The sequence below is a fragment of the Esox lucius genome, chromosome 10 (genome assembly GCF_011004845.1).
Source record: "Esox lucius isolate fEsoLuc1 chromosome 10, fEsoLuc1.pri, whole genome shotgun sequence".
Lineage (NCBI taxonomy): Eukaryota > Metazoa > Chordata > Actinopteri > Esociformes > Esocidae > Esox > Esox lucius.
Window position 1 is genome coordinate 19,753,501 of NC_047578.1, and position 23,232 is coordinate 19,776,732.

General features: G+C 42.1%; 1 protein-coding gene and 1 non-coding gene across 6 annotated transcripts; both read right to left on the reverse strand.

The window, feature by feature from the left end:
* Positions 1-939: 939 nt before the first annotated feature.
* LOC105005660 (bromodomain-containing protein 2) lies at positions 940-10,075 on the reverse strand. Of its 5 annotated transcripts, XR_003782309.2 has the most exons (8): positions 9,552-10,075; positions 5,792-5,985; positions 5,155-5,592; positions 4,820-4,948; positions 3,618-3,827; positions 3,130-3,419; positions 1,978-2,039; positions 940-1,378 (listed from the first exon to the last, which is right to left on the reverse strand). XR_003782309.2 is itself a non-coding variant. In XM_029122735.2 (7 exons), the coding sequence occupies exons 1-6, from the start codon at positions 9,985-9,987 to the stop codon at positions 3,165-3,167; spliced, it is 1,662 nt and encodes a 553-aa protein (XP_028978568.2). In that variant the 5' UTR covers positions 9,988-10,075; the 3' UTR covers positions 940-1,378; positions 3,130-3,164. The 5 variants fall into 5 exon arrangements, 4 of the variants coding, with proteins under 4 accessions (XP_028978568.2, XP_034150593.1, XP_034150592.1 ...); XM_029122735.2 differs by lacking the exon at positions 1,978-2,039; XM_034294702.1 differs by lacking the exons at positions 1,978-2,039; positions 9,552-10,075 and adding an exon at positions 9,121-9,191.
* Positions 10,076-17,397: 7,322 nt separating this feature from the next.
* LOC114840073 lies at positions 17,398-17,454 on the reverse strand. The gene has a single exon (XR_003782402.1). It is a non-coding gene; the product is annotated as a U7 small nuclear RNA (small nuclear RNA).
* Between the last annotated feature and the right edge of the window lie 5,778 nt (positions 17,455-23,232).

Below are 23,232 nucleotides of genomic sequence, written 5' to 3' on the forward strand. Positions count from 1 at the left end.
ATTGTATGTGGGAAAATGATTTTGAAATGCACACACTAAATAGTGACTGCTTGTGGGGAAATTATTTAATTACAAACCTCTAAGACATGTACCTTATTACATACCCTGTATGTCTTTACTTGGTGAACATTCTACACACTGAGGTCTCTGGGGAATACTCTGACTAGTGTAAGGTGGACATTGATGTATAGTTTATGATCTAATCAAGCTTCCAAAAGAGGACAAGGTTTTCTTTTTCCTTTCTCGTGACTAGACAAATGGATATTCCACAAATGGTCATGCTGCTGAAGTTGCAAGCTCACAACACACCCTCAGATGACAGAGTCAAACATTTCTGAGTCACCAAAGCAATTGGTGCATGAGCTGTGTCACTCTAGTCTGGCCTGCAGGGGAAGTGGTTGCATGGAAGCTTTCTCCACTGTGACGCCTCATTTCATTCGTTGGCAACAGCCCACCTTGACAACCGGCAATGCAAGGAGTGCCTGTGTGGAAATGAGGAGTGTGAGCATTTATGGACACTTGATTTTGCATCTCTTTGCATTTGTCGAGCAGCGAGACACTTTTCTCCTCATTTCAAGTCCTATGTATACTATGAACAATTGCCATTATAGCCTAAATGTTATGTTCGTTTCAGATACCTTTCTTCATATGAATGCTAGGGTGCTGTGTCCACATTAGTAAGTGGAATGTAAATACTTTTATGCTGGGGGGGTGGTGCGTTCACTTCTAGCATGTGTACACCTGTAAAAATGTCCTGGCTGAGCAAGCAATTTGACAAAAAAACAAAACGGCTTGACAAGAGGGACGTGCCTCAAACTTCTACTCCTGCATCTGCTCTGAAAAACATTTTGAGGATAGCAACTGACTTAACCCGGCTGATCCAGCGACTCACAACGTAATCTTATATATTTAATTAATAAATTCCAAAGGAGAATTAAACACGTGGACTTAAATTGCTTTTTATTTATGAATTAGTTAAAAAGCATCAATATATGCTCTAGTAAACACACTTCAATAATACTCTCAAAAAGAAAGGGAACATTTCCAAAAACATTATCATCTGTATACAAGTTGGTGCTTCCTTCAGATGGTTACATCAAGGTAGAGAACAACACACAGGTTTTATGTTCTTCCAACACACAGTTCACTTTTTATTTTATTTGTGCATATAATTTAGACTAGATTTTAATCTTACTAAACATCTAAAGGAGCGTGGCCCAGCTTCTCCCCCGGTAGCTTGTTGATGTCCAGGCTGAGCTGGTGCTTCTCGTCGTAGCTCATGGGCGACACCTCGTCCTCCGAGTCGTAGTGGGGGAGCATGGAGGCGGAGCTCATCTGGTGCATGTTCAGGGTCACCACCTGAGACTTCTAGATGGACCTGAAGGGGGATTTGTGATTAAATCCTGAAGGAACTTTTTTGCCTGGAATACCTTTTGAAACTTAATAATGAGGGACATAATCTCACATATGAAGTCTACTTTTTCTCCCACAAAGTTCCCTCACGTCTTTTGAAAGAGGTGTTAGGTACTGTAGGTCCAAGCCTTTTGTCTGTAATAAACAGCTCTCATATAACTGCCACTCTTCCATCCAGTTTTAAACATGCTGTGGTTCAGTCACTTATTAAAAAACCCAATCTAGACCCTACAGATAAAAAAAAATGTAGGCCCGTTGAAAAATGATACATTATGTCCACAATACTGGAAAATGTCTTTCTTTCTCAGCTCTAATTTTTTTAAATGAAAATAATGTGGTCTTCTTAAGGTACTGAATAATTTGTGCTATTTTACTCTTGTTTGACCTGAGCACTTTTTTTTTTATATACTCTTGATCATGTCATCCTTCTGGATCGCCTCCAGCAAGAGGTTGGTATCCAGGATGTTGCTCTACAGTGGTTCAATTCTAATTTGAAAGATACAATCTTTTCTGTTAATATTGAAAATATTTCCTCCTCTTCGGCAGCGATCACATGCGGAGTACCTCAAGGTTCGATCCTGGGTCCAATTCAATTCTCTTTGGATATGCTCCCTTTAGGCTCCATTCTACCAAAACATAGATATACCATATCACTGTTGATACACAGCAGTACTTACCGCTAAAACCAGTTGATACCAACTCCTTGAAGTCCATTTTGTCTGCCTTGAAGATAGTTTTTAGCCATCCAGCACTTACTTTCTCCAACTTAATAAGAGTAAGACACCCCAAATCAACTGAGGAACTATCTCAAATGTGGGGCCCTTGTCCACAAATGTGCACCCCTTGGAAGAAATGTAGGTGTTATCTTTGATTCAGCATTAAAAAATAAATAATCGGAGAACTATTGCAAAACTAAAATCCTTCCTCTCTCTTAAGGACTTTGAGATAGTTATACATGCAGTTATATCGTCTCTAATAGATTATTGCAATTCTTTGTACTCTGGAATTTGTCATTCATCTTGTCCAGAATGTGGCTGCTAGATTGTTGACTGGTACAAGGAACAAGAACCTTATCTCCCCGACAATGACCTCTCTTCACAGGTTACCAGTCAAATATAGAATGGATTTTAAGGTACAGTTACATATTTTTATAGCCTTATATGGATTGGCTCCAATGAATATTTCACATCTCCTTACGTTGTATCACTCTTCCAGACCCCATTGTCAAATCAGTTCTTTTTAGCCATTCCACAGTCTTTAAATGGAAACAAAAGATAATTGTGCCTTTTTGGTTGTTGCCCCTAGACTGTTCAATTAACTGCCCATCATTATCAGGTCATCCCACCAAGGAGACACTTAAGTCTCATCATAAAACATTTCAAACGTTCAAGTTCGTTTAGTGACATGTGTGCTTAACTGTCTTGTTTGTTTCTTGTTTCTAATTATTGTTGTATGTTTTGATAGACAGCATTGTGTTGTACAGCACTTGGTTCAGTATTGGTTTTGAAGCTGAACTCTTCTCCCCACGCGGAAAACCTGGCAAACCAGGCAAAGGCCGCGGGGCCACAGCAGTAGTAGAGGTGTGTGGTTTATGGCCAAGAGACTGTCCCTTACTGAGTGACTTTATAAATAAATTGACTTGGCAGTATGAAGACAAGAAGTAAGATCATGCAAAAGAGATGTTGGTATCCCTCCTCGCCAGCAGGGGGAACTCACTTGCTCTTGTTGCTCTTCTTGCTGAACCCTTCTTGTCATGCGTTAAGCCCCCTTTGTTGTTTTTGGTCTTCTGCGTCTTCAGAGGCTTGACAGGTTTGGGGATCTTGGGGGACCTTGGTGACCTCTGATATTTTGGGCGGTCGGATGGGTACGTCCTCTACCATGGGGATCCGGGTTCCCTGGTCCTTGTCTGGCTTCCACTTCTTCTTTTCCTTTTTGTTTTTCTTCCGCTTGGGCTTGACGATGGGGGCCTGGGAGAGGGCTGCCAGCTGCTCGTGAACTGCTTTCAGCTGATGGGACAGTGGGGAGGACTGTGTCATTGACCCTGGTGGAAACCAGCTTCCAGGTCAGGTATACAGAAAAACGTCATATTGCATTTAGGATGCAGTGACAAACCACAGCATTTGAAAAAAAAATATGATTTAGCTTTAGTGCTAGTTTTAGGGTTAAGTTTCATAGTCACAAGATTAAAGCTAAAATAATTTTACCTGAGTACACACCTGTTCCTGTAACTCAGCCAGGCGGTGTGCTCGCTCCTCCTCGCTGTTCGAGCTGGGGCTGCTCTCGCTGTCGCTCTCCCTGCTTGGGTCGCTCTCTGAGGACAATGAAGAGGAGGAAGACGAGGAGTGTCCACCCATAGAAGCAGTAGGGGCCGGAGGCTCGTCAGGCATCTTGGCAAAGCAGAACTCAAAGACATCCTGGAAAGAGAGGAAGTAATCAGACCAGAGCTCTCATGTCCATTCAGTTTCATGATGCTCAGAGACTAACCCACTGGCGTAGCGTGGTAATGCCGGGCTGGGGTGGAAGCTGTCCTTACGGGAAGCCCCCCCGGATGAGAATTTTTGAGGTGGCACATGAAAAAAGTTATTGCGATCCTGCAGTACATTACCCTCACAGCTGAAGTCTAACTGAGATAGTTGCATTGAAATAAAAATAAAAGTACAAACAATAATTTATGACAGAGGCAGAGCACGGGCCCCCCAATCACCATCCACAGCCCCCCAATCACGTGCCCTCCCCCCACCGCAGGCTCAGGTGCGACCGCACCGCTTGCACCCCCGATAGCTGCGCCAGTGGACTGACCCAATAATGAAGTGAAGTGTCATTGGTTCAATTAGTCCGACTCCATTTCAATTTTCTAAGCTCTTCACGCTATTGCTCCTGAAGAGAGAAATTCATTAATTCCAGAGAGAAACTTTGGATCAAATTAGCTGGGTCCCAGAGCTTTGTAGTTTAATTGCGAGTTGTAGTTTAATTAGGCAAATCACTTAGTTCTGCACAGATAATCTGGTAAAAATAACCTAAATCCACCAGTGAAAAAGGGGAACAGGGTCAACAAGACAATTCTGTTTGTCCATCGCAATGGCCCCATCAAAAGTTTTTATTGAAACTATTCTGGAACAACCTCAAAAAGCACTGGTAACACATTCTGAGCGACCCAGAAGTGTGCCTGTAGAAGCTGTACAGATTGTCCACTGATTATCTGTAACATTTAACTAACTATACACTATCCCATACCTATATCCTAACCCTAACTTTAATTCTCTTCCTAACCTTAACCCTTAACATAAACCTTATTCTAAGCCTAACCCTAACCTTAACTTTAGCAAGAGGTAACCAAAGCACTTACTGGTCAACACTAAACACTTCAAGGGCATTAAAACTGCAGAGGAAGTGTGTTAACCGGTACCTGTAGTTTGCGTGCCATTGCCACCATGTCATGGTCAGGGGGGTTGTACTTGTAGCAGTTGGAGTACATGAGCTGGACGTCAGCAGCAAACTGCAGGGCATCCCTGTACTCTCGACCGTCCATTTTCCTCTGTTGTTAACAAATGGAGGAAGTTAGCATCAGATCCACTCCTATGGTCGACTTTTACAATATATGCTATCTACAGATGCTACTATCCATAACCACTTCCAGTCACGCGTGGCTACATAATCTACAGTTCCTGATGAGGCTGTGTTTTTAAGCCCCATCTAGGGTGCACTGATGATTACAAACAGGTAGAACAGACAGTGTTGTACCCTGATGGTGCTGAGGTCCATGGGCTGCTTGATGATGTCGTGGTAGTCGTGGAGGCCCAGCATGGAGACGTCCACTGGCTTGTAGAAGGGCCAGGCATACGCCGCGTGTTTCTTGGACAGCAGCTCTTTGAGGACCCCTTTGCAGTAACGCAGCTGCTGGCTCAGTTTGCCACGCCGGACTGGCTGGAGCTGGACGGAGTCCGGCAGGTCTTTCTTTGGAGGCTTGATTGGGCACCCGCTCACTCCCTGTCTCCCCGCCGGTGCTTTGGCGCCCACGATGCCCCTCCCGCGGCCCATTCCCAGTCCCTGGTCTACCCCCAGAGAGGTGAGGGTCAATGGGGAGTCGTGCCCTCCCACCATGCCGATCCCACCCACGCCCATGGTGACGGGCATGGCGGTCGGGGTGGTGGTGTCTGCTTTCCGCTTCACTCCTTTTTTCTGAGGAAGACAAATGCAGGGGCACGTCAGACAACAGGACAATTAATAGAATTGGTGCCCCTTACATCCTTCAATCAGTAACTACTTTAGTAGCACTATTATTTGCTGGGCCGACAGGTACAAGTACATTATTTTCAGTGTAGTTATAGGGTTAGTGAACCCTGCTCAGAGACTGTTTGACAGCATCATGGGTATTTACCTTGGCAGTGGGCTGTGTTGGGGGTAAGACTAGCATAGCAGGAGTACTGTGCGTGGTGGGTGGGGGTAGGCTCTGGGCCAGGAGCATCTGTGGGGGGGTGGAGGGCCCCAATTCTGGGGTGACCGGCATAGGGGGTGAGTACGCGGATTGGGAAACTGTCGGGACCTGGTGAGCAGTCGTCACTCCTCCTGGCACTGAAACAAACAGACAGAAAGGTGTTACACCTGGAAGATTCAAGTGTTATCCAGTTGTTATAACAACATGGTTGACATGTCAAGGACGTTGGGCGTTTATATTATACATTATATAGACTGGACCCGCTGAGACAAAATGAGGATGGGCTGAAAGCTGGGGTATGTAACCAATAAGGCACAAGGGTTGTGGGTTGTGGCCAACATACCACTGCAAAGAGCTGTTTTTCATGACGCATCACAGAATGACTGGACACAACACATAGCGATGGTATATTGGTAACAGAGGTGGTCACTACTAGGCAAGGTAGGCAGAGGCCTATGGCCCCCGAAGGCATAGGGCCCCATGAATATTCAAACTGAAATCAAATGTGTCCTGTCATTAAGCCAAAAATACATTGTTATTTATATACATTTTTTGTCTTAAGATGTCAGATTAAATCACGCCTTCTAATACATTATTTATGTTTTAGACCAAACCCACCCGATCCCATATTGTTTATCACCGCAGCCGCCCGAAAGACATTAGGTGGTTTAATCAGTCACCCTGAGCCTGCTGCACTCCACAAGAGATGGACAGCAAAAAAAATGTCAAATCCAGGTATACAGTTGAAGTCGGAAGTTTACATACGCCTTAGCCAAATACAATTACATTCAGTTTTCTGACAATTCCTGACATTTAATGCTAGTCAAAATTCCATTTTAGATCAGTTAGGATCAACACTTTATTTTAAGAATGTGAAATGTCATTAACTTTTATGTCCTTTTATTTGTTCTAGAAATGATATTGCGACCCCCTGGGTCACACACTTCAAGAACCACTGGCATACGAGACGGTCCGCGTCTCTAACCACTAAGCAATTTAACAGCGGGCAGTCAGTCAGTCACTCAGTAAGGGACAGTCTCTAGGCCATAAACCACACACCTCTACTACTGCTGTGGCCCCGCGGCCTTTGCCTGGTTTGCCAGGTTTTCCGCGTGGGGAGAAGAGTTCAGCTTCAAACAAAATTCTGTTCCTGTCAAGCTTCTCATTCGAACTATTCGCAAATTGCTTGGCAAGCAAACAAAATGTGCGTCATTACCGGATAGACGTCCTAACAATCTAAATTATATATATTTTTTATCGGTTATTTTACGTCGTTACATTATTCAACAGCCGCCTTTTCGCTCATCAAATTACATTACGTCAACGTGGGCAACGCAAGGATCACGTTTGGCCACTTATGTCTATCGTGGGCTTTCAGAGTAAACAGAATAGTGCTGTTGAGGAGTCCTCCCAGTGTTACTGTAAGATCTAAGGTTTTTCTGGAACGTTCCATCATCATTCTGGAGAGTATCTCCAACCTCCACATCTACATGGTGATCTTGTCAGTTTTTCTTCCAGATCACCATGACTCCATTTGGGTAGAAACCTGTAGCGTGGCAGGTCACTGGAGAGGAGGGGGTCTTCTGGAGCAGAGACACTGATAGAGGAACTGGAGAAAAGGTGGGAAAGAGAGAAGTACTGAAAAAGATAGGGGAACGAGTAGAAAATGATATCAAATTTTCATTCCATCTTAATAGAATGCATAAATAATTATATGATAATACTGTAATATGACATCATCATTGCTTTGTCAGTGGAGCTACATCATATCCAGTTTCGCTGTAAAAAAAGGAGATCCATTCCACTTTAATTTTGTGATGACTGCCTGTTGTTTTGGAGTGATCCATGCCCTTGTCTTTAGGTCCAATGCTATGAAGTCTTCTCCATCATATCCAAACTGCATAAACCCCTCTGTGACTCCAGACCCAAGGATCACGTTTGGCCACTTATGTCTATCGTGGGCTTTCAGAGTAAACAGAATAGTGCTGTTGAGGAGTCCTCCCAGTGTTACTGTAAGATCTAAGGTTTTGTGAATACGGCCCGTGCAATACAATTACATTCTGCCTTATGTTTCAGAAATCAAACAAAATCCATCCATCCATCCATCCATCTTCTCCCGCTTATCCGGGGCCGGGTCGCGGGGGCAGCAGTCTAAGCAGGGATGCCCAGACTTCCCTCTCCCCAGACACTTCCTCTAGCTCTTCCGGGGGGACACCGAGGCGTTCCCAGGCCAGCCGGGAGACATAGTCCCTCCAGCGTGTCCTAGGTCTTCCCCGGGGTCTCTTCCCGGTGGGACGGGACCGGAACACCTTCCCAGGAAGGCGTTCCGGAGGCATCCGAAAAAGATGCCCAAGCCACCTCAGCTGACCCCTCTCGATGTGGAGGAGCAGCGGCTCTACTCTGAGCTCCTCCCGGGTGACCGAGCTTCTCACCCTATCTCTAAGGGATCGCCCGGCCACCCTGCGGAGAAAGCTCATTTCGGCCGCCTGTATCCGGGATCTTGTCCTTTCGGTCATGACCCAAAGCTCATGACCATAGGTGAGAGTAGGAACGTAGATTGACTGGTAAATCGAGAGCTTCGCCTTGCGGCTCAGCTCTTTCTTCACCACGACAGACCGATACATCGACTGCATTACTGCAGAAGCTGCACCGATCCGTCTGTCAATCTCCCGTTCCATCCTTCCCTCACTCGTGAACAAGACCCCTAGATACTTAAACTCCTCCACTTGAGGCAGGCACTCTCCACCAATACGGCCCGTGCAATACAATTACATTCGGCCTTATATTTCAGAAATCAAACAAAATCTGCCGGACTAATAATAAACCTGCCCCTGAATGACAGCTGCTCACAAATCTTACTGAAAGCTGTCAGATGTCGGATTACCATTACTTAAAAAATGTAAATAGATCTTTCAGGCACAGTTATCAGTTGAAAACAAGCTTCGTTGCTCAACTTGAATACGTTCCACGAAGCAACATAACTCCTACCAAAACATAAACAAGGCCTTACCATCTTCAACCACTAACTGGCCACAAAAAACCCTAACTACATTAACCACCAAAGATTTCCTATCATACAAAGTCAAAATATACTATTGGACATATGTCTACATGTAAAACAATCTGACGAACGTCGTCAAAAACACTACACGCATAAGCTAATGCTACAATACCCATCACACATACAAAAGTTACACGTTATCAGCAATACCACGACAAATGACTAACGATTTTCAAAAAGTATACCTACAAAAGCCTTCTATAAAATTAACCTATTGCATATGACGAGCCAAAACATCATGACCACCTGCCGAATACGCGGTAGGTCCTCCACGTGCCGCCACAACAGCTGCAACCCGCAGAGGCATGGACTCCACAAGACCCCTGAAGGTGTCCTGTGGTATCTGGCACCAAGACATTAGCAGCAGATCCTTCAATTCCTGTAAGTTGCGAGGTGGAGCCGCTGTGGATCGGACTTGTTGGTCCAGCACATCCCACAGATACTCAATCGGATTGAGATCTGGGGAATTTGGAGGCCAGGGCAACACCTTGAACTCTTCATCATGTTCCTCAAACCATTCCCGAACAATGTGTGCAGTGTGGCAGGGAGAATTATCCTGCTGAAAGAGGCCACTGCCATCAGGGAATACCATTGCCATGAAAGGGTGTAGCTGTTCTGCAACGATCTTTAGGTAGGCTGCACCTGTCAAATTGACGTCCACGTGAATGCCCGGACCCAAGGTTTCCCAGCAGAACGTTGCCCAGAGCATTACACTCCCTCCACCGACTTGTTCTCTTTCCACAGTACATTCGGGTGCTATCACTTCCCCAGGCAAACGGCGCACACGTACACGGCCGTCCACGTGATGTAAAAGAAAATGGGACTCATCGGACCAGGCGACCTTTTTCCACTGCTCCAAGGTCCAGTTCCGACGCTCACGCGCCCATTGTAGGCGCTTTCGACAGTGGTCAGGCGTCATCAGGGGGACTCCGTCCGGGCTGCGTCTACGCAGTCCCATACGCAGCAAGGTGCGATGCACTGTGTGTAATGACACATTCCTCCCGTAACCGTCATTAAAATGTTCTGAGACTTGTGCCACAGTAGACCTTCTGTCGGTTCTGACCAGACGGGATAGCATTCGCTGCCCTGGCGCATCGATGAGCCTTGGGCGCCCTACACCTTGTCGCCGGTTTGTGGTTTGTCCCTTCTCCGACCATTGTCGGTAGGTACTCACCACTGTTGACCGGGAGCACCCCACGAGCCCTGCCGTTTCAGAGATGCTCTGACCCAATCGTCTGGCCATAACAATTCGGCCCTTGTCAAAGTCGCTCAGGTCTTTACTCCTGCCCATTTCTTCTACATTAGTTGACTACGAGAACTAATATTTTGGCTCATCACTATAGTAAAAAATTATTTACGAAAGTTGTTTTAATCTTTCTTAAGTGTAAAAAAGTTGCTTTTGATTCCCAGGGATATATTAAAAATTATAATATTAAACAAAATGTCCATGCGTAGATCCATTCTGTAGAGTAACATTTTCCTTCAAAATTCTCCTGGTCTTCCACCACGATATTTTTTCCCCAACAAATTTCCTTCAAACATGTCCGACTTCTTCCTTATTCAATGTGTCGGGGGAGGGGTCATGTGATAAATAAAACACATCATTGCGCAATGTTAGCCAAACCTTAGACCAGATCTCCAGTGAAGAAATATGAACGCATCCAAAAATTGTCATCTAGCTGCAATAAATATATATTTTGTCCATATGTGCAAGTATACAATTTATTCCAGCGAATTGTCGATAACAGCTGAAACCCAGAACAAAGGATATACCTTCTGGAATGAAACCTTTTCTCCGATTGGACAAAACAAAACCACGTGATGCGGCTTGGCGTTAAATAAATATCGATTCAAATCTGCACTAATCGATTAGCTGTAATCTTGGTAAGCACACAAAATCCAGATCCATCCTCGAATGTATGTTGAAACCTCAACCCTTCTTTTGACAATGTTAATACCGGTTGAAATATTTGATTAGAAGTGTATTTGCATCCGCTGCGAAGACCTAGAGATGATAATTTGACTGCTGGATCTTTGGTCACTCACACTTCCACCCAGATGTGTTGCTGAATGAATATTATTATCAGAAGATTGGAATTAAAGTAACCCTAGGCTAAACCTTGTATGTGGGAAAATGAATTTGAAAATGAATTCACTGGGTCGTGGCTGCTTATGGGGAAATTATTTAACTCCAATCCTCCACGCAATTTCCATTATTATTCAATCAATCAATCAAATTTATTTATAAAGCCCTTTTTACATTGGCAGTTGTCACAAAGTGCATTTACAAAATACCCGGCCTAAAACCCCAAGGAGCAAACAACAGTAGTGTTGAATTTCATTGGCTGGGAAAAACTCCTTAAGAAGGCCGAAATTATGAAGAAACCTAGAGAGGACCCAAGCTCAGAGGGGTGGCCAGTCCTCTTCTGGCTGTGCTGGGTGAACATATTAAGATTACAAATTGTAATAATTAATAAATGCATGTGGGCTGAGTCCAAAGTCTATTTAAACTCAGTCTAGGTCAGAAGCATGACCAGATGGACAAGGACAGGGACAACATGGGGGAGGGGGGAGGTGTCAGCACAGTGGCAGCTGAAATCGTCAGGTATCGTCTTATTATGTCTTAAACTTGACAGGTGAACATGTACTGGGCTCTGGGGAACATTGAGACTACTGTAAGGTGGACATTGATATCCCAAAGAAGTGCTTCCCAAAGAAGACAAGTTTTTCTTTGTGCTTTCTCATGACTAGACAAATAGATATTCCACAAATGGTCATGCTGCTGAAGTTGCAAGCTCACACCGCAACATCAGATGACAGAGTCAAACATTTCTGAGTCACCAAAGCAATTGGTGCATGAGCTGTGTCACTCTAGTCTGGCCTGCAGGGGAAGTGGTTGCATGGAAGCTTTCTCCACTGTGACGCCTCATTTCATTTGTTGGCAACAGCCCACCTTGACAACCGGCAATGTAAGGAGTGCCTGTGTGAAATTAAGGAGTGTGAGCATTTATGGACACTTGATTTTGCATCTCTTTGCATTTGTTGAGCAGCGAGACCCTGTTCTCCTCATTTCAAGTCCTATGTATACTATGAACAATTGCTTTAATGGACTAAATGTTATGGCTAGATTGGGATACCTATTCAAACTTGGCTGTAGGTCTACTTTTCTTCATATGCTAGGGCACTGTGTTCACAATAGTAAGTGAAATGTAAGTCATTGTCTTATTTTTATGCTCCATAACTCTTCAATGTAATCTACACTATAACTGATACTGCTCTATGTATGTTAGTCATTTTTGCAAAACTATATGAAAAACAGAGCTCTGCCCTGGTTGATTTTATGCCCCTGCAAAATTGCACAAAGATTTGAAATTGAAATGCTTAAAGCAATGTTTCCCAAACTAGGGTTTGCAACACCACATGTAGTCACCTGATGTAAAAATAGGGTTCTGGGAGAAACCAGAAAAACCTTTCAGCTCTACTTTACACTGTATGAACTCCTTTTTCATTTACTTTTGGTTCTGTAGCACAACCCAGACAGTATTGTATTGTCAAAGTTATATTGCTTAGCTTTTCCTACTGGCTTTGACACTTGCATTGTCCATAGTAGTGGTAATGGCAAGATATCAGACCAGGAGAGAACAGGCAGCCTTGTCATATCAAGCTCTAGTGACACCTTGTGGTAGGTTGGGCGCCTGCAAGCTCAATCGTTTCACATGCATGTTTATACCTAAAAACACTTCCAGCATGTTTATGCCTGAAAAAACGGCCTGGCTTAGCAAGCTGTTTGAAAATAAGAAAACTGGCTTGGGAAAAAGGACGTGCCTCAATCTTCTAATCTCCTGATCTGCTCTGTTGTTTCCACAAGGCAAGGCATATTACATTTTTGGGAGAAAAACATTTGGAAGAAATAGTGCCTTTATGTATATAAACTGACTTAAACCAGCTTAACCACTGACACATCCTAATCTTATATATTTCCTTAATAAATTATAAAGCAGATACAAGTTTTTTTTTTTTTAATGTGAACTTCTTAAACATCTTTGTATTTATGCATTCATGAAAAGGCATCAGTGTATGCTTTAGTAAGTGCCATTCATTGTACTCTCAAAAAGAAACATTGATTAGCATCTGCATACAAGTTGGTGCTTCCCTCAGATGCTTGACTCAAGTTGGAGAAAACCACTCAGGTTTTATGTTCTTGTGACACACAGTTCACTGAACTTTTTTATTTCATTTGTACATATAATTTTGACAACATTTCAATCTTACTAAATGTCTGAAGGAGTCTAGTTAACACTATAGATAAGATCAAGATTAGTTTATAGTTTAACGACTATTTTCCTTAGTGACAGTTCAAGTTTGCGGTTTGTGTGTATTTAATCAGGGGGGTTTGGTTAATGATTACTTTACAGGGTGGGGCTCGACTAGTGATTCTCAGGGTAGTTTGCATTCTTTCCCCCCATCTGCTAGCTGAAACCGGGGCCGATAAATGCTTCAGCCTGATGGCTGTGAAATAGGCTGTGAGGTGTGAATGGCTGGTATGCCATCCCATTGTGCCACCTTCCCTGTTTTTCCACTCCATAGAATCAAATGAAAAACAGCAAGGGAGCAGCCTAAATTGACTGGTAAATAACCCTTCATCACTCTCATATCATTCCATATTCAAACTCTTCTCCTGGACTACTAGAATTTGATTATTGTGGTAATGTTCGAAGTGAAGATCAAGCCTAATTTAAAATTATACATATAAAACTGTTGATATATCCGCTAAGGTATTGTTAAGGTTTGCAATCTGTCAATCCAACTGCAACCTTCAGGGGAAGAAGGGAGGAAAGAGTTGTGTCCTGAAATCTCTTCAGCAGACTGGGAGGACGGCACGGAATACGTGCATACCTGATTAATCAACTCCTGAAAATGAAGACTATAAAAAGGTCACACCATTATAAAACTGGAGGGTGTGCCTAAGGGGGCTTTTCTCGGTCTGTTTTAAATATATTTTAATAATTATTTTTCTATTTAAACAAGTTAAACAAAGAAAAATACAGAATACTTTTATTTACATTTGATTGTACTGCCCACTGCCTATCTGTGTGTTGAATAAAAAATATTGGAAATAGAAAGCTCTCTGCATGGTTAATGTTTGATGGTCCTGTTTGATGGATTGTTGTGAATCAACTAAACATCTATTCTGACATACAAGTTCATAAGGCAGAAAACAAAGAGATAATGTTGTACTGAAGATCATTCATTATGGGTTTGGCAAGTACTTGTCAAGCGGTAATGGATGTATTTGGGTTAGTGAAAGCATAAAGAAGACACATCCCAAATGGACACAGCAAGTAATCCAGATATAAGCCCCTGCTAGTGGGATTACAGCACACATAATGCGCTACAGCATTAATATTGACACTGCATATTTCACTAGTTATATACAGTAATCATAGGTGTTAAGTAATAAAGTAAAACTACTTTGAAGTACTACATATAATATTACCCAATCAAAGTTTACTTCCCATGAGTATTTTCCTTATATATCCTGTCAGAGCCAAGTTTCATTCATTTAAATTATGATTTCCACTTATTTATAAATCATGCTCCACACTTAAGGAATTATTTTTCACTGAGAAATAAAATTACATCTGAAAAACACATAACTGAAGTATTATAATTGCTTGATATTACACTTAAATTATTAGAGAAATCTAAAAATATGAGAGACATTTTCCAAATGATACATATTGTTTTAAAGTTCAACTGAATCATTAGAAGCTCTTCTGGTCATCCAAGACTGAAAATCTCTGCTACAAGTGGCAGTAACTTCAGTCGCAACAAACTTGCCTGGAAAGGGACCTCTGAATATTTTGCCCCCAGATATACATTTTTGCCCCCAAGGATCCATTGAAAACCTCTGGGTTTAGTTTTGAGTCCGCAAGTGATGACCAAGAACTCTGAAGAATGGTCTTAGATACCTTGTTGTCCTCATCAAATGTTTGCATACTCTCTCCTGCTCTGGATAAGGTGGTCATTACAGTAATCCATAGAAATAGAAGAGATTGTCTTGTCCTTTGGACTCTGCTTGATCCAGATACGGTGTTCATTTCCCACTTTAGAGCAGAAAAATGAACATGTCTGATCAGACTCCTACTTTCTTGGTCATCCATTTTAGAGGGACAGCCTGATCTGGTTAGGGTTTTGGTGCTGCCATTCACCTCTCACTTCCTAATATTGACCCTGCTCCAATAGATATTCACTGCCTTTATACACCCGTCCCCTGATCCTTCTCAAAACTTTGTCCTCATTTGAAAGCTCTGTGTTGCTCATGGGTGACCATTTATTATCCAAAAAAAAGGAAACCTGTTGAACCTGCTGAATTGATCCTGAATTGACAGGAATTGAACACAGGCTCTGTGTTATGAGCTGTGGATGTCAGACCCAAAAGCAGACTCAGACGTATTCGGTAGAAGGTGCTTTTGTGAGGTTTATTGTAAAGGGGAGCAGCGGATGGAGTAGGTGGAGGTGGAAAGGACACAGGCGGAGATGGAGGGAGAGAGCGACTAGGGCAGACCGGATGAGGGAGGCAGACTGGTTAGGTTGGCTGGTGTTTCCTTGGCGGGGAGTGAGCAGCTGGGTAGATCGGCGTGGTCCTGGGGCACAAGGATAAGCAGAATAAGTCACTCCAAGACAACCACAGACATAAATGAACCAAAACTACAAGGACATGAGGAACAGCCTGAGACGACCTCCATGTGAGCGTGACGGAACGATCTGGCGATGAGTTGATGAAGAAACAGGGGAAGAAATACTGCAAGGCAATCTGACGAGAGGCAGGTGTGAGTAGATGCAGGTAACAGAAGCCCGGACAAAAGGAAATCATGGTGAGGACTGAAGTCACGGCCGAGACCGTGACGCTGCCACTTAACTTAGTGTGTGGTGTTGAAGGTGATTGTGAGCAAAGTCAGTATTTCTAGTACAAGGGGGTGGAGACATATTCAATTATATTTCAGTGTTGTATTTTTTATATATAATTTAATTTCACAATGATGAAACAAAAACCCATTAATAGTCTGGAGTATGTTCTCTAGATAAATGGAGAACATACTCATTTAAATGCATAAAACTAAGGCAATTGCAATTTTGTTAAGAAGTTTAAGTGAATGTAGACATTCTACGTTTTCAGTGTTATTCTTTGACTCTTAAAAGTTATTTTCACATTTCAATTATTGCCAGGAAAGGACAAGGCTCAGATTTACACACTTATCAAGAGATTTATCCCTACAGCCTCTGGTGGTAGAACCTCACCCAAATGCATAAATTATGTCTGAGTGTTGCTCCTCTCTATTAACAAAATAGAAAATAAATCAAATTGTGCTGTCTGAGATGTTTAATGCAATCCATTTGAAATGATATATACTTTTGATTCTATGGAATATTATACAACCACACAGGTTTAGACAAAGTAGTAAGGCCCAAGGCCCCTCCAGGAAGCTCAGGCACCTCATTTTAAGTTGCTTTTAATATGTACGATTTACATTATTATAATACAAAGGCCTAGTGTCCTGCTCAATGAATTTTGTCATCAACTATTGAATGTTTTGCACAATTGTTATTGCATATTACATTTTATAAGGATTCAGATTAAATGAGATAAACAGATCTTTAATAATAATGTCTTTTTTCTTTACTCTGATTGTTGTCAACTTAAAGTTGTTGAAGGGGAGGAAGAGGAACAGTGTCTTAGCAACAAGCAATTTGTCAAACAAAAATTTAGCTTTGAATGGTCAAAGTGAGTAGGGAAAACGGAAGACTAGCTTTTATTGGCAGACTTTAGGAAGTATTGTACTGGTGCAATGAGTGGTACAACAGCTAAGTGTTTGGAGACGGCCTCCCGGTAATCTACCAAAACAATCACCTGAGGTGGCTTATTGCTGTTATAAACCAATTATTAATTTAATTACAACAGTTAAATATCTAATTTATGGGGAGAATAGTCTCTTATAAATATTGTGGTTTGAATCTTAAATGCTGATTAGCTGATAGTCATGGTATATGTAATCAATAAGGCACAAGGAAGTATGGCATATGACCAATAAACCTTGGCTAATAGTTCTTTTTAGGCATAATGCTTTACTGAGTGCCTGGATATAGCTTTTAGCCATGGTATATTGCACTTATAAATCGGTTACCAACTCAATAAACGCAGTAAGAAGTGATGAAATACCAGTAGTATACAGTCTCATATATCACGGCTATTAGCCTATCAGCATTCAGGATTCAAACCACTTCAGCATGCATTGTTCCTTAGAATAGCGGCCAGATAGCACACCCACGCCTGCCTTATATACACAATAGAAACCCATATCTTAGGCCACAAGGCACATCTATATAGATAAAAAGCTGGTTGCAACAGCCATTAAGAATCTACTAACTCCTAGTTGCACTTCACAGGTATGGAAGCATGTTTCTCAACTATTGTTGACATACAAAGGGGGGCTTTCTCATTGAGAAAACCTGCTGGACAAATACTAAAAGAGCATTAATTTCCATTATTATTGCAGATTTTTTTGTGAGGTTTACTTTGAACTTCAGGTGTGTCAGTCATGGGTGGAAAACATAACATGGGGGAGGGGAATGGGTGGGGCCTCCTGTGAAGGCGGGTTGGGTTGAATGACATTTTACAAATGTTTAACCACTAATGGTAATGCTTTTCCATCACCTACGCTGCCAAGTATATTCTTCAAAATGATCATTCTGCCAATTCTTTGGTGATAACGATGCTATTTAAAGGCTTACCACAAAAAGGTTCCTCAATAAATTAGATGTACAACACTGCAACCCGCTTTATTGCCAGGACCCCTCTTCAACCTTCTTTGCTGTGACAGTTACACTCTGGTCAACAGGTCTTTGCAACACAACACAACACCTGACCAAATAATTTAGAGGTCCCCCTCTACCTCAACTCACTTCTCAACACCTTCTATTCCAATAGTAACCTGCGCTCTGGTAGGCATACTGTATCAAACTAGTTACTCCCAAAGCCCAGACTTGCTTTGGCTGTCTTCCATTGCAATTCTCTGCTGCCAATCACTGGAGCAAATTGCAAAACACTTTAACTTGACACTTTCATCATACTGGTGAGGACCAGTTCAAAAGCAAAATTACCAAGCTCTTTTTAGATCCATAAAATCTATCTGTATATTTGTCTTTCTGTACATTTTGTTCTATGATTGTGTTTAATTTCCTTGTACAGTTAGGTCCAGAAATATTTGGACACTGACACAATTTTCGTAATTTTGTCTCCATGCCACCACAATGGATTTAAAATGAAACAACTGAGATGCAAATGAAGTGCAGACTGTCAGCTTTAATTAAAAGGGTTGAACAAAAATATTGAATGAAACATTTAGGAATTGCAACCATTTTCATACAGTCCACTTACTTCAGGGCCTCAAATGTAATTAGACAAATTAACACGATCATAAATAAAATACTTAATACTTTGTCGAGAATCCTTTGCAAGCAATGATTGCTTGAAGGCTGGAACGCATGGACATCACCAAACGCTGGATTTCCTCCTTAGTGATGCTTTGCCAGGCCTTTACTGCAGCTGTCTTCAGTTGTGGTTTGTTCGTGGGTCTTTCTGCCTTAGGTTTTGTCTTTAGCAAGTGAAATGCCTGCTTGATTGGGTTGAGATCAGGTGATTGACTCGGCCATTGCAAAACATTCCACTTCTTTGCCTTAAAAAACTCCTGGGTTGCTTTCACAGTATGTTTTGGGTCATTCTTAATCTGTAAAGTGAAGTGTCATTCAATCAACTTGGCTGAATTTGGCTCAATCTGAGCAGACAATATATCCCTATACACTTCAGAATTAATCTGGCTGCTTCTGTCACATCATCAATAAATACTAGTGACCCAGTGCCACTCGAAGCCATACATGGCCATGCCATCACACTGCCTCCACCGTGTTTTACAGATGATGTGGTAGGCTACGGATCATGAGCCGTTCCAATCCTTCTATTTTTTTGTTCTTCCCATCATTCTGGTACAGGTTGATCTAAGTTTCATCTGTCCAAAGAATGCTGTTCCAGAACTGGGCTGGCTTTTTTTTAGATGTTTATGGACAAAGTATAATCTGGCCTTTCTATTCTTGAGGCTTATGAACGGTTTGCACCTTGTGGTGAACACTATTTGCTTTTGTCTTCTCTTTATGGTAGACTTGGATAATGCCATGCCTACCTCCTAGAGAGTGTTCTTCACTTGGCTGGATGTTGTGAAGGGGTTTTTCTTTACCATGGAAAGGGTCCTACCATCATACATCACTGTTGTCTTCCGTGGACGTCTAAAAAAAGCCAGCCCAGTTCTGGAACAGCATTCTTTGGACAGATGAAACTTAGATCAACCTGTACCAGAATGAACAAAGAACAAAAAAATAGAAGGATTGGAACGGCTCATGATCCGTAGCCTACTACATCATCTGTAAAACACGGTGGAGGCAGTGTGATGGCATGGCCATGTATGGCTTCGAGTGGCACTAGAGCTCTGGAATGTACCAAACTGTTGATTTGACCACTCCTAATGTTCCTGCTATCTGATAGAAATTTTTTTGCAGCCTGTTTCAAGTATGGCCTGTTTCACTTGCATTGAGGGCTCCTTTGATCGAATGTTGATCAAATGTTGACAGCAATAGCTTCCGAAAACAAATGCCACGTCTGGAATAAACTCCAGACCGTTTAGCTGCTTAATTAATGAAGGAATAATGAAGGAATAGCCCACACTTGTCCAAGAAACCGCTTTGGAGTCAATTGTCCAATTATTTTTGGTCCTTTGAAAAAGAGGGGGCACCATATTAAAGAGGTGTGATTCTTAAACCCTTCTTCCAATTTGGATGTAGATACCCTTAAATTAAAGCTGAGATACTGCACTTTAAGCGCATATTCATTATATCACTTTAACTTGAATATATTTTGGTGAACAGCCAATAACAATAACAAAGCTTGTGTCAGTGTCCAGTGATTTCCGGACCTAATTGTATATCGTCTTCATTTCAATATATCAAAATGGTTTATGTGATACAGTGTTGTCCTGTCTTTTCAATGCCTTTGACCAGGTTGTCAATCCAAATAAAAAACACATGCATATCTGAAATTATTCACACCATACTACAGGTCATTACAATAAGATGCTGTTGGTCATTACAGTGACCTGCCTCATGTACATATTGCTACATCACCATCTAGTGTTCATTACAATGACATGCTGGATGAACAAAGTGCTACAGCGTCACCTAGTGGTCAATACAGAGATGTGTGGCATTTATACAGTGCTAGAGAGCCATGTAGCGGTTGTTGTTTAATTTTAAGTATCAAATAAGAATGGCAGGCTGATTCTGTCCCAGGAAAGTGATTTAATCAGTCATCAAGTTTGAGGCATTTTCGGCATGTGTTTAGAAATTCATAGCAAATAATGTGAATACTATATTATGTGTCATATGATGGCATTAAAACTAGTTTTAAAAAAGTTGGAGATTCAGCCCATTTCTTGTTAGAACCATCTGATACGTCATTTGGACGTCTATTTTTAGTGTGGTGTACAGCAGCTTTGATTTCAACGTCCACAGACGTCCGGTCCCAACCAGCCTGCTAACAAGGAGTATTGCCACCTTTCAGGACATAGACAAGGTGCAGAAAATAAACTACACAGTGACTCATATTTTGGGCTAACATAAAAGGAAGCTGTATACTTTGATTATAATACAATCATTTCTCAAACCATTTTTTATTTGTGTTATTCCTGCAAAACACAGGTTTCAAAATTCTTGGCACCCCTACAATCAATATTTTGCAAAGCCTCCCCTGGAGTGGATAACAGCACTGGGCATCTGGTGCACAATGTTGCGGGACAATGGGCCACTCCTTCATGCAGCACATTTCTAGATCCTTCATAGTCTTAGGTTTTTATGACCCCCTTTATTTCAGACCATAGGTTATGAATTTGGGTTTTTGTCTAGTTGAAAAGACCATCCACGGCCAAGTCTCAATCTCCTGGCAGATGCAAGCAGGTTTTGGGCTAAACAACACATCCTTGTACTTTATGGAATTTATTATGCCATTGATCTTAACAAAAGCCTGGATCATTAGCAAAACAAGCCCAAAATATCAGTGCTCACCATATTTTAAAGTGGGTATTTGTTGCTTTCACCAAAAGCACATGATACCTGATACTGAAGACATGATGCGGTGCGCATCTCACCTGACAAGGCACTATCGCTATCAACTGTAGATCCAAGAACGCTTGGCAGAGTTCAGGCAGTTTGTGGGTGGGGCTCAGTAAGAGCGTCTTTGCACCCCTTCCAATGAGCTTGTTGACGTGGAGGTGGCATCAACTGATTCTCCACAACCAAAGGATTCCCTTAGACTGTGCCATTCTGAAACTGTGATCCTTGGACTTTACCTTCTCACTTTGCTTGGGAGAAATATGCACGGGTCCTCTAGGCAAATTTGTGTGTACAGGTCCTTGGTTTTACAGGTCCTTGGTTTACAAATGTTGAAATTGAGACATTTTATTGTTTCTTGATAAATATATGCCCACTTTGAGTTTGATGCCAGCGACATGTTCCAAAAAAGCTGGGACAGGGGCAACAAAAGACTGGAAAAGTTGGTGGAATATCACACAACTAAGTTAATTGGCATGTCAGTAACGTGATTGGGTATTAAAAGAGCATCCCAGAGAGGATGAGTCTTTCAGAAGTAAAGATGAGGGGTTCATCACTCTGTGAAAGAGTGAGCAGGCAAGTAGAGCAACAATTTAAGAATTATGTTTCTCAACGTAAAATTTAAAATAGTTTGGGGCGCTCATCATCTACAGTACATAATATCATTAAAATACTCTCTGTATCTCTGTATAGAAGGGACAAGGCCGAAAACCAATATTTGATGGCTGTAATCTTCAGGCCCTCACACGGCACTGCATTAAAAACCAACATGATTCTGTAGTGAACATCACTGCATGGGCTCTGGAACACTTCCTAAAACCGTTGTCTGTGAACAAAGCAAGTCGCTGCATCACTAGCGTAGCTGGGTGACAGCGGGCCGGGGTGTAAGCTGTCGTAATGGGCCCCCCCACCCGTCGCACAGGGATGAGATTTTTTTGCGGTGGTATATACGCCATGCATAATGTTCTAGCATCCTCACATTGAAGCACATTATATATACCCATCACACAACGCGCCGTCCATTAACATCGCAGCTGACATTGTCGCATTGTGATCGTCGCATTGTAATCGTCGCACTGAAACACATTATAAAAGTGGAAATATATACAATTATTTATGACTGAGGCAGTGCATGGGCCCTCCACCCACCGCGGGCCCTCCACCCACCACTTACACCCCAGATAGCTTGGCCAGTGCGCTGCATCCACAAATGCAAGTTAAAACTCAACCATGCAAAGAACAAACCACATATAAACAAGATCCTGAAACGCTGCAGCTATCTCTGGGCCCAAGCTCATTTAAGATGGACTGAGACGACGTGGAAAACTGTCCTTTGGTCTGACAAATCAAAATGTGAAATTGTTTTTGGGAATCATGGACGCTGCACTGATAACAAGAGGACCATCCAGCTATTTATCAGTGCACAGTTCAAAAGCCAGCATCTGTGATGGTATGGGGGTGCATTAGTGCACATGGCATGGGTGACTTGCAATTCTGTGAAGGTACCATTAATGCTGAACAATATATATAGGTTTTGGAGCAACATGGGTTGCAGGGAAAGCCTTGCTTATCTCAACAAGAAAATGGCAAACACATTCTGCACGCATTACAACAGAATGGCACTGTTGTAAAAGTGTCCAGGTGCTAAACTGGCCTGCCTGCAGTCCAGACCTGTCACCAATTGAATGTATTTGGTTCTTTATGAAACGGAACATTCGATAAAGGAGACCCTGGCCTCCAGCTGAAATCCTATAACAAACAAGAGTGGAAAAACCTTTCACTTTCAAAACTGTTTAAATGAAAGTAAACAGCTCCTCTTATGTTTGAGGCCAAACTCCGAGTCATTGTAAATGTTGTTTAGCATTAATTTTTGCATTCGTTTTTTGCATTCATGAAGGGTTCCAATACTTCTTGAATTGACTGTATAATTGTCTTCAACATACGGCATGACTACAGAAGATGATTGTTCAGGTGTGGACCAAATTGGAACCTATCATCCACATTTAACCTTTCTGTTCTTCACTCAAAACCTTCCTTTTTGACATTTTTGGAATGGAAAGAAAAAGTTTTTTCCAGAGCTGTATACTGTTTTATTCCACGTTTGCTTTTC